This window comes from Cyanistes caeruleus, chromosome 10 (assembly GCF_971803275.1).
Source record: "Cyanistes caeruleus chromosome 10, bCyaCae1.hap1.1, whole genome shotgun sequence".
Taxonomy (NCBI): domain Eukaryota; kingdom Metazoa; phylum Chordata; class Aves; order Passeriformes; family Paridae; genus Cyanistes; species Cyanistes caeruleus.
The window spans coordinates 16,200,455-16,211,947 of NC_141710.1; the positions used below are offsets into that span (position 1 = coordinate 16,200,455).

Genomic DNA, 11,493 nt, shown 5'->3' on the forward strand with positions numbered 1-11,493 from the left:
TGGCGTGGGGCAGGGCTCGGTGCTGGGGCCTGACCACACATGTCGAGCTCAGGATGGGGGAGCGAGCGAGACGCTGTTTGCTCTGGCCCAGGAAGACAGAGATGTGTGTTTGTTTTCCGTGCTATCTTTTGCATGGCGTTTGTTTTGCTTGTCAAGCGTTTCAGGAGATAAAATGACCTAGAGGGAGATTATTTTATCCTCATTTAAGCTGTCAGTTTATCATTGACTTCTGCTTGTCTGCACCAGCAGGACAGCTTACTCTGAGTCCCTGGGGAAACCTCTGCTAGAAAGTGAGAATTTGGGGGGATTTGCTGCAGTCTTACATCTAATCTGTGCTTATGACAGCAACTACAAGCTGCTCCCCTGTCCCCCTGTGTCGTATTAGTTCCCGTCACTGTGGACTGGCTTGGCTTCCCAGGGGCCTCCCCTGTCTAACTGGGGCCTGGGGTTGTTTTTCTCGTGCCGCAGGCTGGTTGAAGAGTTCATGCTGCTGGCGAACATGGCCGTGGCCCATCAGATCTACCGCTCCTTCCCCGAGCAGGCCTTCCTCCGCCGCCACCCCCAGCCCCAAACCAAGCTGCTGAAAGACCTCATGGACTTCTGCAACCAAGTTGGCCTTGACATCGACTTCAGCAGCGCGGGGAGCCTGCATGTGAGTGCGCTGGCCTGGCAGGGCCATGGGAGCCGAGGGTGGGCAGCTACGTGATGGCATGTTTGTGGCACCGTGTGTTTTATCCCCTGTCCCTCTCTGCCCAAGCAGAGCTGACAACTATGCCATGCCAAAACAAACACCTCCCTCCCTCCCTCACTATTGATCCCATCAGTGCTGGGCAGGGGTGGCCCAGCCTGTCCTGGTCAGCCATGTTGTGCACAGAGGTTAGAGCAGGGTGGGAAGGACCTTGCAAGTGACCCCTGCACCACCCTCCCTGCAATGGGAAGGATGTTTCAGTGCAGGAGCACTCACTGAGACACCCAGATTTCCTTCACTGAGCAGATCCTGGGCAGGATTTGGGTTGCTCCACACCACAAAGAAAGCAGCTGTGCAAGGGGCTGTTTCTGTCTGGGCTGCTGCTGGTCACAGGGAGGGCGAGGTGGGGAGTGGGGTGACTGGGAAGGACTGGAGAGCAGTGCTGGGAAAGGTCAGATGCAGCAGTGCAAGAAGTATCCAAGCACTCCTCTGCTGAGCATGTCCTGAGGCTGAACTCCAGCTGAACAGCACAGCGTAGGTTCCAGGATTTTCTTTACTCACCGCAACTGGACTGTGGATAATCCTCTGTTAATCCCATCCCTGCTGGCCTCCTGCATGCCCCTCCATCAGCTGGGACTGCTTTTCCCACTTGCTGGCTGTGCCCAGCCTATGTCAGCAGATGCAGGGCTGCTCACTCAGCTCCTCTCCTGCACTTTGAACTCTCCAGCCCTTCCTCACTGCTACCCCCAGGCAGTGACTTCCCATATCCATGTCTCCCCAGAGTCCCATTAGTCCATGTGCTGAAGCTCTCAGGAGCTGGATGGGAGCCAGACACAGTTACAGAGAGGGTTTACAGGCTCTCTCTCACACTGTACAACTGAGGACAGAGTCAGCAGTCCCCTGCCCTAGGTGCTCTCTGCCACTGACCCCAGGAGGAGAGACAGCGCTCAGGACCGTGTATGCAGTCCTACAGGGGCTGCTGGGACCACAGCAAAGCCCAGTTTAACATGCACCTTTTGGCTTACAAGGGGATTTTAGGGAAAAGGGGAAATTTGGCTTTGACAAGCTACTGTTAGCACCACTAAGGTCTGCCTGGGTCCCTTTACCACCATAACATGCCAACACTGAATGCTTTCTCTTTTCTCCTCCAGAAAAGCTTAAATGAAACATTTGGTGCTGACAAATATTCCAGAGCAAGGAAAGAAGTGCTGACCTACATGTTCTCCAGGCCCATGCAGGTGAGAACAGCACTGTGCTGTCGGGCATGTCTGCTTGTAGCTTTCTGCTGTGGCTCCATCTTCAGTCCTCTCCCCTTCTGCATTATCAAGCTGGTTGTTGCACACAGAGGGAGTGAATGAATACTGAACGTGGTGTTCCAGGGCTGCTAGCAGCTTCCTCCAGTGCCTCCAGCCCTGTGCAGCTGGCAGTGGGAGTATCCCTTGAGTAACAAAGCTTCACTGGATGGCAAGGTCAGGCTGAGCCTCTCCTCACTGTCCTCAGTGTCCCTGTTATTATTGGTTGGGATATTGCACCCTTGAAGTTGCATGAGGGCTGTTAGCAGACTCACAAGCACCCAGCCCTGTCAACAGCTGGTGGTGGGCTCCATGGTTCATTTTGCACCATTTCTTCACATTGTGGTATCTCAAATGGTCCAAAGAATGAATTAAGAGTAGGGGTGTAAAACTGACCATAAATACAGTCTGGTACCTGCTCTTGGAAGAGGGAAAATTCTGGAAACCCTTCAGTCTTCCTCCAGCCCAGGTGTCTTTCTTTGACAGTCACTGCAATGGAGGCTTGTACTGCTCACACCAGTTGTCATGTTTGGTGCATCTGTAGCTCAGGACACTTTATTTGGGTGTTTATCACCATCATAAAATGTTTTTGTGAGGCATCAGCTGCATTTGCAGCTGGGCATGGCACAACCTCTTCTGAGGAAAGTCCTACTCCATGGGGAGAAGGGGCACGCTCCTGAAATGATCGCTCTGCTGTGGCCTGCTTATCACTGCAGGAATGAATCATCTTCCCAACATCACTCATTTGACTGTCACTCTTCTAATTAGCTTATTTGCTTCATTTACTCATTAGCAGTTGCCTGAAGTCCTGCTGTCTTTCTGGGACTTAATGCTTGTTTGTGACTGGAACTGGGGTATGAGGCCATTTAGTAAATCAGCCTATCATGTGTGTCCTGCTCAGGAGGCTGCTTTGTAAAGAGCAGGGAGTGTCCTCTGGAGCTGGAAGTGTTATCCCAGATCCCACATCTTGCTTTGGGTTACCCCGGTCCCTTCTGTCACATCCTTCTTGTCTGGTGTAAGGTGCACTGGTGACGTGACTTCCTTTGAGTCCCTTTCTGTTTCTGCTGCCTGTGGCACAAGCCTGGGCTGTCAGTAGCAGCACATGGAGCAAGCCTGGCTGCTGGCCAGGATGGATGAGCAAGAAGAAAGTTCTGCAGTGGCACCAAGGAGGAGATGAGCTTTTGGGGTCCCACTGACTTGCTGAGATCTTGTTGTGGTGTCCTGAGACTGTGGTTGGAGAAGTGGTGGGAGTGCTTTCAGATTCCACACAGTGGCTCTCATTAAGATTTAGCCTTGTGATTACATTAGTTCATTACATGAAAGAGCCATCAAAGTTTTGAGGATGAAGTCTTCTGCAGAGTAGATATCAGAGAGAGAAAAAAGAACTTTTAAAGGAGGTAATTCCATGAGACATGATTTTGGCAGGAGCTAGTCTCATTTCATTGTCAGAAGACAAAGGTGCCTGTGTGTTCAGGTGTGCTTCACAGTCCACTCATACGTGGCAAACCTGCTGCCTGGCACACTCCCATTATAGACAAAACACCTTGGAAAGGGGCAAACATCTTCCAGGAGGAAGGAGCTTTCCCTGCAAGGAGTATTTTTTTGCTGTCTGCCTCCAGCATGAGAGCAGATGGAAGAATCAGCCCCATCCTGCTGGATGTCGTGGTCCCTCACGGGGGAGAGGACACATTGGAGTGTTGGCAGCTGCAGAGCACAGCCACTGAGGGGCCCAGGCCGGTGGCCAGGGCTGAGCCATTGCTCTGACAGATGGTGCTGCGAGAACGTCTGCTCGGGGCACTGAGTCACCTGTATCCCAGTGCACGTCGCAGCTCCCAGTGATAAAGCTGATGTTTCAGGGACAAGGCTGCAGCTAAATCAGCCTAAACAACCTGTCCATGGGTTTAACCCCTGGTCGTGCCAAGCCTGTGTCTTCCTTCTTCACTGTGTGCTGGTAGTCAAGACATCAGCCTCTTGGAGGAGGAGGGAGGTGGGAAACAACTGGTAATGCGTGTGCCTGAGGGAATGCCTGGCTTGGCATGCCAGGAGCCTTGTAACAGATGAAGGAGCAGCGACACACCATTTTTCAGGGGCTCAGTCACTCAGGGATTCAATCTGTCCATGAAGGAAAAGCTGCCCCTGGTTGGCTGGGGCTGATTTATTTCCAGGCTCCTTGCAGTTCTCCAGGGATTGCAACAAACTCTGGGGATTTGAGACCTCTTGTGAGTCAAATCTGTTAACGAGAAAACATCTGCTTCATGCCAGGCTGATGTCACTGTGTTGTGTTGTCAGGGTGGTGAGGATGGGTGTCAGATACATATCAGACTGGGCTCCTTGCAGGATGTAACCCTGCCATGGCCTAGGGGAGTATTTTTGCAGTGATACTCAAGCTGCTGCAAATGTCAGTGAGGGTCATGGACTGCCAAAAGGGTGTCCAAAATGATGCTGGATCTCACAGTGGTCAGCATATCAATCAAGGCAAAGTGTCCCAGACAACAGCAAGCAGCACAGGACTTTCAGCATCTTTTCTAACTTTCAGCAATGTGGGGTATAACTTGAAACACTGCTGGGCATAGGTCAGGGATGGGCCCTTCCCAATGCCTTTCTCAGAAGAGGGATTTTGAGTGGTGCTCAGCCTTCTTCCTGCCTGGCATTGCAGGGACCTTCCTGCCTTCTGCCCAGAAGCCTGGCACAAGTGCCTGGAAGCTCCCTGTGATTCCATGCTGTCTGTCAGCACAAGGGCACTCATCCACTCCCACAGCAGCCTCTGGAGCTCGGTGTGTCTCCCTGCTCAGCCTCATTCGGTGGGAGCCGAGCTAATTGAGTGGAGACTGTACTTTTTGGAGTCCATCAGAAACAATTTAATTCTAGGTTGTGGAAATTGGCAGCCACCACAGCTCCTATCCCAGCTCTTGGGTCTCATAATAAGGCTGGGATTGATGCTGCTTTTTTTAACCTGCTCTATTTACTTGCCCGGATCAGTGCGTTGCTGCTCAGCAGGAGCTGGCTGCGCCACTGGCCTGGAGAGCAGAGGATACAGCTGCCCAAACCAAGGATCCCAGGACGGCTCTGTAATCAGAGCTGGCTACTCCTGTTTTTTTTAAATCACTTGCTCTTATTTTTAAATGGGTTCATTCAATCGCCACTGTGCCGTGACCCCGCCGCCACCCCCCTGACCTGCACAGCCTCCCCTCCCTGCCTGGGCCCAGCCCCCAGTGTTTTCCCAGCCCCAAGAGCTGGTGTTTCACAGATGTAAAAATAAAAGCTGTAACCTGTGGGATAACAGGGGTGACACAGGAGAGGTTCCTGTTGAAGAGGCTGCTGAGCAGTGGTGCCGCTGTTGCCCTGGTGTTGGTTTAGATGGGCAGTTCAGCCACTCAGCTCCCCAGCTGTCATGATGGGATGGAGCAGCAGGGATCTCAGCAGGGCTGTCTCTCCTCCTTGGATGCCACTCATACCTGCCCTCAGTGCTCTCCAAGCAGGCACAATGGATGTTTAAAGCCTGCAGCCAGACCCAGAAGACCCCAAAGAGCCAGCATGGGAGCAGCTCTGCGAGGCCCCTTGGTGAGAAAGCATCTGAGGTGGGCACAGAACAAGTTGGGCTCTCCCCTGGAAGATGGGAGAATGGCAAATGAGCCCCAGGGCCTTAGCAGAAGCAGGAAGCTTCTTTACACCCGTGGATGATGTGAAAGTTGATGCTGTCCTTGGGGCCAGGCAGGGACAGCTGGCAGCCAGCAGCTCCCTAGAGTGGCTTTGCCCCTTTTATTCTGTGCTTGGTTTCTGCAGTGCCTGTGCAGCCCAAACTGAGCAGCAGGTGAAGGACCACCAGCAGACGGGATGTCCAGAAAAGCCATTGTCTGCTAGCACTGTGTGTCACAGAGCCAGACCCCTCCGGCCTCATGGCAGCAGCCTTGCTCACACCCTTCCCTCGTTTCTCCCCCCTTTCAGATGGCTCTCTACTTCTGCACCGGCATCCTGGATGATGAGACCCTCTTTCACCACTATGCCCTGAACGTGCCGTTCTACACTCACTTCACCTCTCCCATCCGCCGCTACGCCGACATCATCGTGCACCGCCTGCTCTCCGCCTCGCTCGGTGGGTGCTGCTCACCTGCATGGGCTGGCCACTGGGGGACAGGGGCCATGGCATGGCTCTGTAGCAGGAGGGAGCACGGGCATGTTATTGTCACTTGTCCCCTTTGCAGGTGCCAGATCCCCCATCAAGATGGAGAAAGAGGCCATCCAGAAACAGGCAGATCACTGCAATGACCGGAAGATGGCTTCCAAGAGGGTGCAGGAGCTCAGTGCTGACCTCTTCTTCTCCATCTTTGTCAGGGTAAGACCCAAGGCTGTCTTCTCCCAAAGCATCTCTGATTTCCCTGTGGAGGCCCAGCCTGGATGCTGCTGAGCAGGGGGCTGTGTCTGCCCGCTTGGCTTTAGGAAAGGCAATCAGTGAGAGGACACACTCAGCAACCACCACTGCTGGATTCCAGGACCTGGAGACACTGTTTCCCCTTGGAGATTGCTGAATGAGATCTGCTGTGTAGTGACAGCCCTGTCTCTTGTCAGGAATGTGGTCCTCTGGAGTCAGAAGCCATGGTGATGGGTGTCCTGAGCAAGGCCTTTGATGTCCTGGTGCTGAAGTTTGGAGTCCAGAAGCGCATTTACTGCAATGTAAGTACCTCACCGGTGTGAGACAGTGCCAACACTGCCTCACCAGAGCAGCCTGGCATCACTGCAGGCAGTGGCTGTCCTGGTGCCCTTTGGTGCCAGCTCTGCAACAGGCAGAGCTGTGCCCCAGCTGGGCCAGCCAGCGGGGAGGGAAGCTTCCTGCAGTTTGCCTTCCATCTCTCAGCCCAGGCAGGCACACAGGACTGGGGGGTCTGGATCAGCCCAGTCTCTAAGGACCAGCTTCTGCCTGTGACGTGCTGGGGATGATCTAGCCTAGGTAAAAGGGAATAAATCCAGACTCAGGGGAACAGAGATAAGCATGGATCTGAAGCGAGGACAGGGAGCGAGGCTGGTTTTCATTTCATTTAATCAGACGGTTTATCTGGGGCTGTGACAGCAGCGCTGTGGGCCAGCACCTGCAGCTGGTGACAGCATCCTCTCTTAATAACCTGGTTATATGGCTGGCAATGACATCTCTAAACAGGACATAGAGCATGATATATGGGATGGTGGTGTATCACAGCAGCCCCTGATTTACACGCTAGGCTCAGGCACACGGGCTGCTGCATCCCAGTTGTTAAAGAGCTGCAGAGGCAGCGTGCTGGGCAAAAGCAGCCTCAGCCCCACCCACAGGCAAGGTGGAGGAGAGCTGTGGGGGCATGTTCCAAACACTCTCCCTGCCTCCAGGCGCTGCCCTTGGTGGACTTCCACTTCCAGAAGGCAGGAAAGAAGCCGGAGCTGACACTCCTGTGGGAGCCAGAGGAGCTGGAGGAGGAATCTGTGCCCCAGGTAAGACCCCCACCACATGGGACAGGCTCACAACACCATGGGGCTGGCATGGAGACTCTGGGCAACATATGGATCCTGTGATGTCTGCAGGGATAGGTCTGGGAGGCAGGACTTGCCTTGCAGGTTGTCAGGTCCTGCTGTCCCTCTGTGTCCCTTTCCCAGTGAGCCCATTCAGCCTCAGCCTCCTCTGCCATGCAGCCCAGTCCCATCACTGCCCTCACAATCTGACCCCTCCACAGCCTTCGGTCTCTGCCCTGCCTGCTGTGTGCCCTCCCAATTCAGTTTCCTCCAGGAATTGAATTAACATGCTGTTTACTTCCTCCTTCCAGATCATCAATTAAGATGTTAAGTAAGATCAGGCCTAAGGCAGCTCCTGTCTAGACCCTTCCCCCCATCCTGACATTCTTTGCCCCTGACATGGCTTTTTCTTGGGCTTTTCATCCCTGTGACAGGGCTGAGCCTCAATTAGGAGAAATTTTTAAAATCAGACTTCCTGAGATGCAGTGTCAAATGGTTTAACAGCATCTAGAAATCTCTCTCTTGTGTCCCTGTCATCTATTAACTTGGTAACTCAATCAAAGGGAGCAATCGCATTTGTCTGGCTTGATTAAGTGGTGCTTCTTTGCCAGCTTTTGTCTGGCATGGCTATAAAACCCCAGCTGTGTTGACTGCTGTGATCCCTGCCTGAAGGGCTGAATCCCAGCCTCTCCCTGCACCACTTCAGGAGCTCTGCACTTGAGCCCCAGTTCCATCCAAGCCCAGCACATCCCATCCTTGCCCACTGAGGGATCCTGACACAGAGTGGGCTGACCCTCCCAGCTGGGGTGATGCATGTGCTGGAGAGTCCTTCCCTTCCCAGGGTGGATGTTGTGATCTGAGTTGGCTCTGGCCCTGCAAATATTTCTGCAGACCTCCCTCCCTTTGAAGCTGAGCTTTCCTCTCTCAGCTTGGCTCAGAGAAGCCCAGTGGATGCAGCATGGAGTGGCCTCAGTTCCCCCTTTCCTATAGGAGCAGGGATCACTTACACTCTAGCAGGGAGCTGATGAAAAATGATGCCACAGCATGAGCAGGGCCCATTTTGGTTAAGCAAACAGTTGGTAGAGGAAACTCCTCCACAAACCTTCCACACCTCCTAAGAAAACACTGGAGGTCTCCCATGGGATCAGGCTCTGAGCTATCCTCCGAGCCAGTAGATCCCTGAGTTTATAAATCTCCAGCCTTGGGATGAGCCAGATTCCTGTGAGCCATGCTGAACTCTAGTAGATGTCACCTGGACACCTCACAGCACCCAGCACCCCAGCTCCCTACCTGGCCCCAGCACTTGGCCTCTGCTTCCTGGTGTAGCTGAGCCTGGCCAGGCAGTGGGAGCATGAGGGAAGGCTGTCAGAGAGGAGCTGTGCCAGGCCCTGCCACAGAGGAGAGATGTTGCCCTCATTTCTTGCTGATCTTCAGGATGACCAAGGCCTCAGTGGACATTACTCAGAGGTGGAGTAAGAAGTGGATCTAAGACTCAGGGTATTTGATGTGAAATTGTGCTGTTTCATGGCAGTTCAGCAAAGGGATAAGGCAGGATTGCAAGGGAGTATCTTGATACTCCCCCTTTGACTCCTCTGTGTGTGTGGGGCTTCTCCATGAGCACCACCCCCTGCACTGCAGCCAGCTGGCAGGCAGGGGCTAGTGCTCAGTAGCCCACAGCTCTCTGGCAGCCAGCTGTGATAGGATTTTCCTGCAGGTTGCTCCTTTCTGGCCACTTTGGTACATTTAAGTCTCAATGAGATTTTGCCGTTCTGAATGATTAATCTGGAGCAGCCGGTGCTGGATGAGCTGGGAAGGGTTGGACAAGGTTATGCTGATAGCTCTGTGCCTGCTTCTCTTGGGGCCAGCCCTGAGCAGATGGCCCCAGCGAGCCCTGCTACAGCATAGGGCTTGGGGACAGGCTCCAGCAATGTCCCCAAATGCCTGTGCATGACCCCAGGACAGCCCTTCCCAATGTCCCAGCCAGCCCCTTAACTGTGCCTCAAGGACAAACCAAATCAATACTTTACACTTCTAATCCATACAATCACAGGAAGAGCTGGGGTCAGAGGAACAGGGAGGTGGCAGCAGCAGTGCAGTTCCTGAAGAGGAGGGATTGATTTTCTGAGGTCTTTGTTCCCTTGCATCTCTCTTATCTGCTGTGCTCCTTTCCTGGGTGTCCTCTCACTGTGGCAGCACAGGCAGATTGTTCCCTCCTTGTGGGATGCTGATTAAATGCTCAACGTCATGTGGAAAACCCTTCTCGCTGCAGCTCAACGTTGGCTCTTGGCCAAGCTCCACTGAGGGATGACGTGGTTCTGCGGCTGGAGAGGGAAGGCACGGGTGGCCTTGAGGGGAGGTTGGGACCCAAAGCCAAGGGCACAAATGCCCACAGTTCTTCCCAGACTGTGTGGAGAGCAAGAGTGGGGCGTGATCAGGCTGGGATAAGTGAGGATGTTTTGGGAGGCTCATTCAGGTTGGTTTGAGTGCCCTGGCTGATGTCAGAACCCATGTTTTGCCCTTGAGGATGCTACCTCTGGCCCCAGGAGCACCCTGGACCCCAGCAGAGCTATCTGAATCCATCCTGCACCATTCCTTGGTTCCTCACAGGTACACTGATGGAGACAGCAAAAGCCAGCACAGCTCTAAGCAAATCTTGGTGTGATTCCAAACTGCCTGAAAACCCTCTTTTCTCTCTTCCTCTCCCTTGATGAAGGTGATCACCATTTTCACGCTGGTGGAGGTGGTGCTGACGGCGGATGGTGGCCCCCTCAAGTACAGTGCCCTGCTCAAGAGGCCAAGCTTGGACAAGTGAGCGCCCTGGCTCTGTGGGCTCCCTGCTGCTGCTCCCTCACCTCCCAGGCCCAGCTCCGGCACCTGCTGGAGACAGAAGGGACCCACAAGGACTTTGGGGTTTTGAGTTTTAAAACCATTGTGGTTTTATTTCTGGTTTGGATTTTAACTCCACCTGGGAGCAGGGCTCAGGGCTTGAGCCTGCCTCAGGCAGAACATATCTACTCTTGGGTATTTTTAGCATGATGCTTTCTTAATGTTTGTTTATAAGGCAGTGGTGTCCATTTCCAGCTTCAGTGCCCGTGGTGAGGGCTGAGAGGGGATATGTGTTCCCCAGGAGCAGAGAGGGGCTGGCTCCAGCATCCCAGGTGGGATGTGGATGCAGTGGGATGCAGGGGGCCATGCAGGAGGGTTTCTTGCAGGGTTGTGTCATGTAATAAAAGCCGGGTCAGCAGCTGTGTGTGGAGCTTGTGCAGGTTTTATTTTGTGCCCTCCGTGTTCCCCCAGCTGGGGGATCCCAGCAGTAACTCCTCTCTGGGGAGCCCCCTGCCTTACCCTGCCTGTTCCAGCCTCAGATATGCTTGGCCAGAAGATGTGAGATCAGGGCAGCTCCTGATCCAGCAGGTACTCCCTCAGTCCCTCTGACTCCACCAGGAGTCCCTGTGTGTCTGATCCAGTCCCTCACACCTTGGCCTTCTTCCTAACTCTGCTGAGGGACCCTATGGCACCATGTCCTTGGATCCAGCACCTCACTGACCAACTGACCTCTGCCATCTCCAGCCACCTCTGCCTGCTCTCTGTCCCCATGTCCCCCGCCCACACTGTGAGGATGTGTTGGTGCAGTGGGCTGCTCTGTCAGCCTCCATGGCATCACAAGCAGTGGCTGGTGCAGGGATTGATGTCTGGCAAGAAGGAATGAGTCCATTGTGCCAGGCAGGGAGGGAGCCCTGCATCACTCTGCCCATCAGTGGTGACAGCCATGGCCCTGGCACCAGCACATCAGCCCTCTGCAGGAGCCAGGAACTGGCCAAACCCCGACTGCCTGGATCAGGATGGGGGATCGGGGCTGGGTACAGCACACTTCCTAGGAGCTGGTGAAGCCATCAAGGACACCTGTAGTCCCCAGGACTTGTGCTCCTGCACTTCCAGATGGCCTGGTACTATCACGGACAGATGTCACCTGGTGCTGGTGACATGGGGCCGTTCCCTGCGCACAGCAGGTACCCGCTGTGCAGGTGTGCTGGCATG

At 54.0% G+C, this 11,493-nt stretch overlaps 1 protein-coding gene across 4 annotated transcripts in view; it reads left to right on the plus strand.

The window, feature by feature from the left end:
• Window positions 1-10,699, plus strand: part of DIS3L2 (DIS3 like 3'-5' exoribonuclease 2) — a 176,975-nt gene extending 166,276 nt beyond the window's left edge. For 2 of the 4 annotated variants that reach the window (XM_086843961.1, XM_086843962.1), the window contains exons 16-22: window positions 469-652; window positions 1,840-1,926; window positions 5,926-6,073; window positions 6,183-6,313; window positions 6,547-6,651; window positions 7,336-7,437; window positions 10,169-10,699. In XM_086843961.1, coding sequence (XP_086700087.1) covers window positions 469-652; window positions 1,840-1,926; window positions 5,926-6,073; window positions 6,183-6,313; window positions 6,547-6,651; window positions 7,336-7,437; window positions 10,169-10,267 — 856 coding nt within the window. In that variant the 3' untranslated portion in view covers window positions 10,268-10,699. Of the gene's footprint in view, window positions 1-468; window positions 653-1,839; window positions 1,927-5,925; window positions 6,074-6,182; window positions 6,314-6,546; window positions 6,652-7,335; window positions 7,438-9,978; window positions 10,101-10,168 lie in introns of those variants that run through there. The other 2 variants (XM_086843964.1, XM_086843963.1) reach the window with 1 other exon arrangement.
• Window positions 10,700-11,493: the final 794 nt, after the last annotated feature.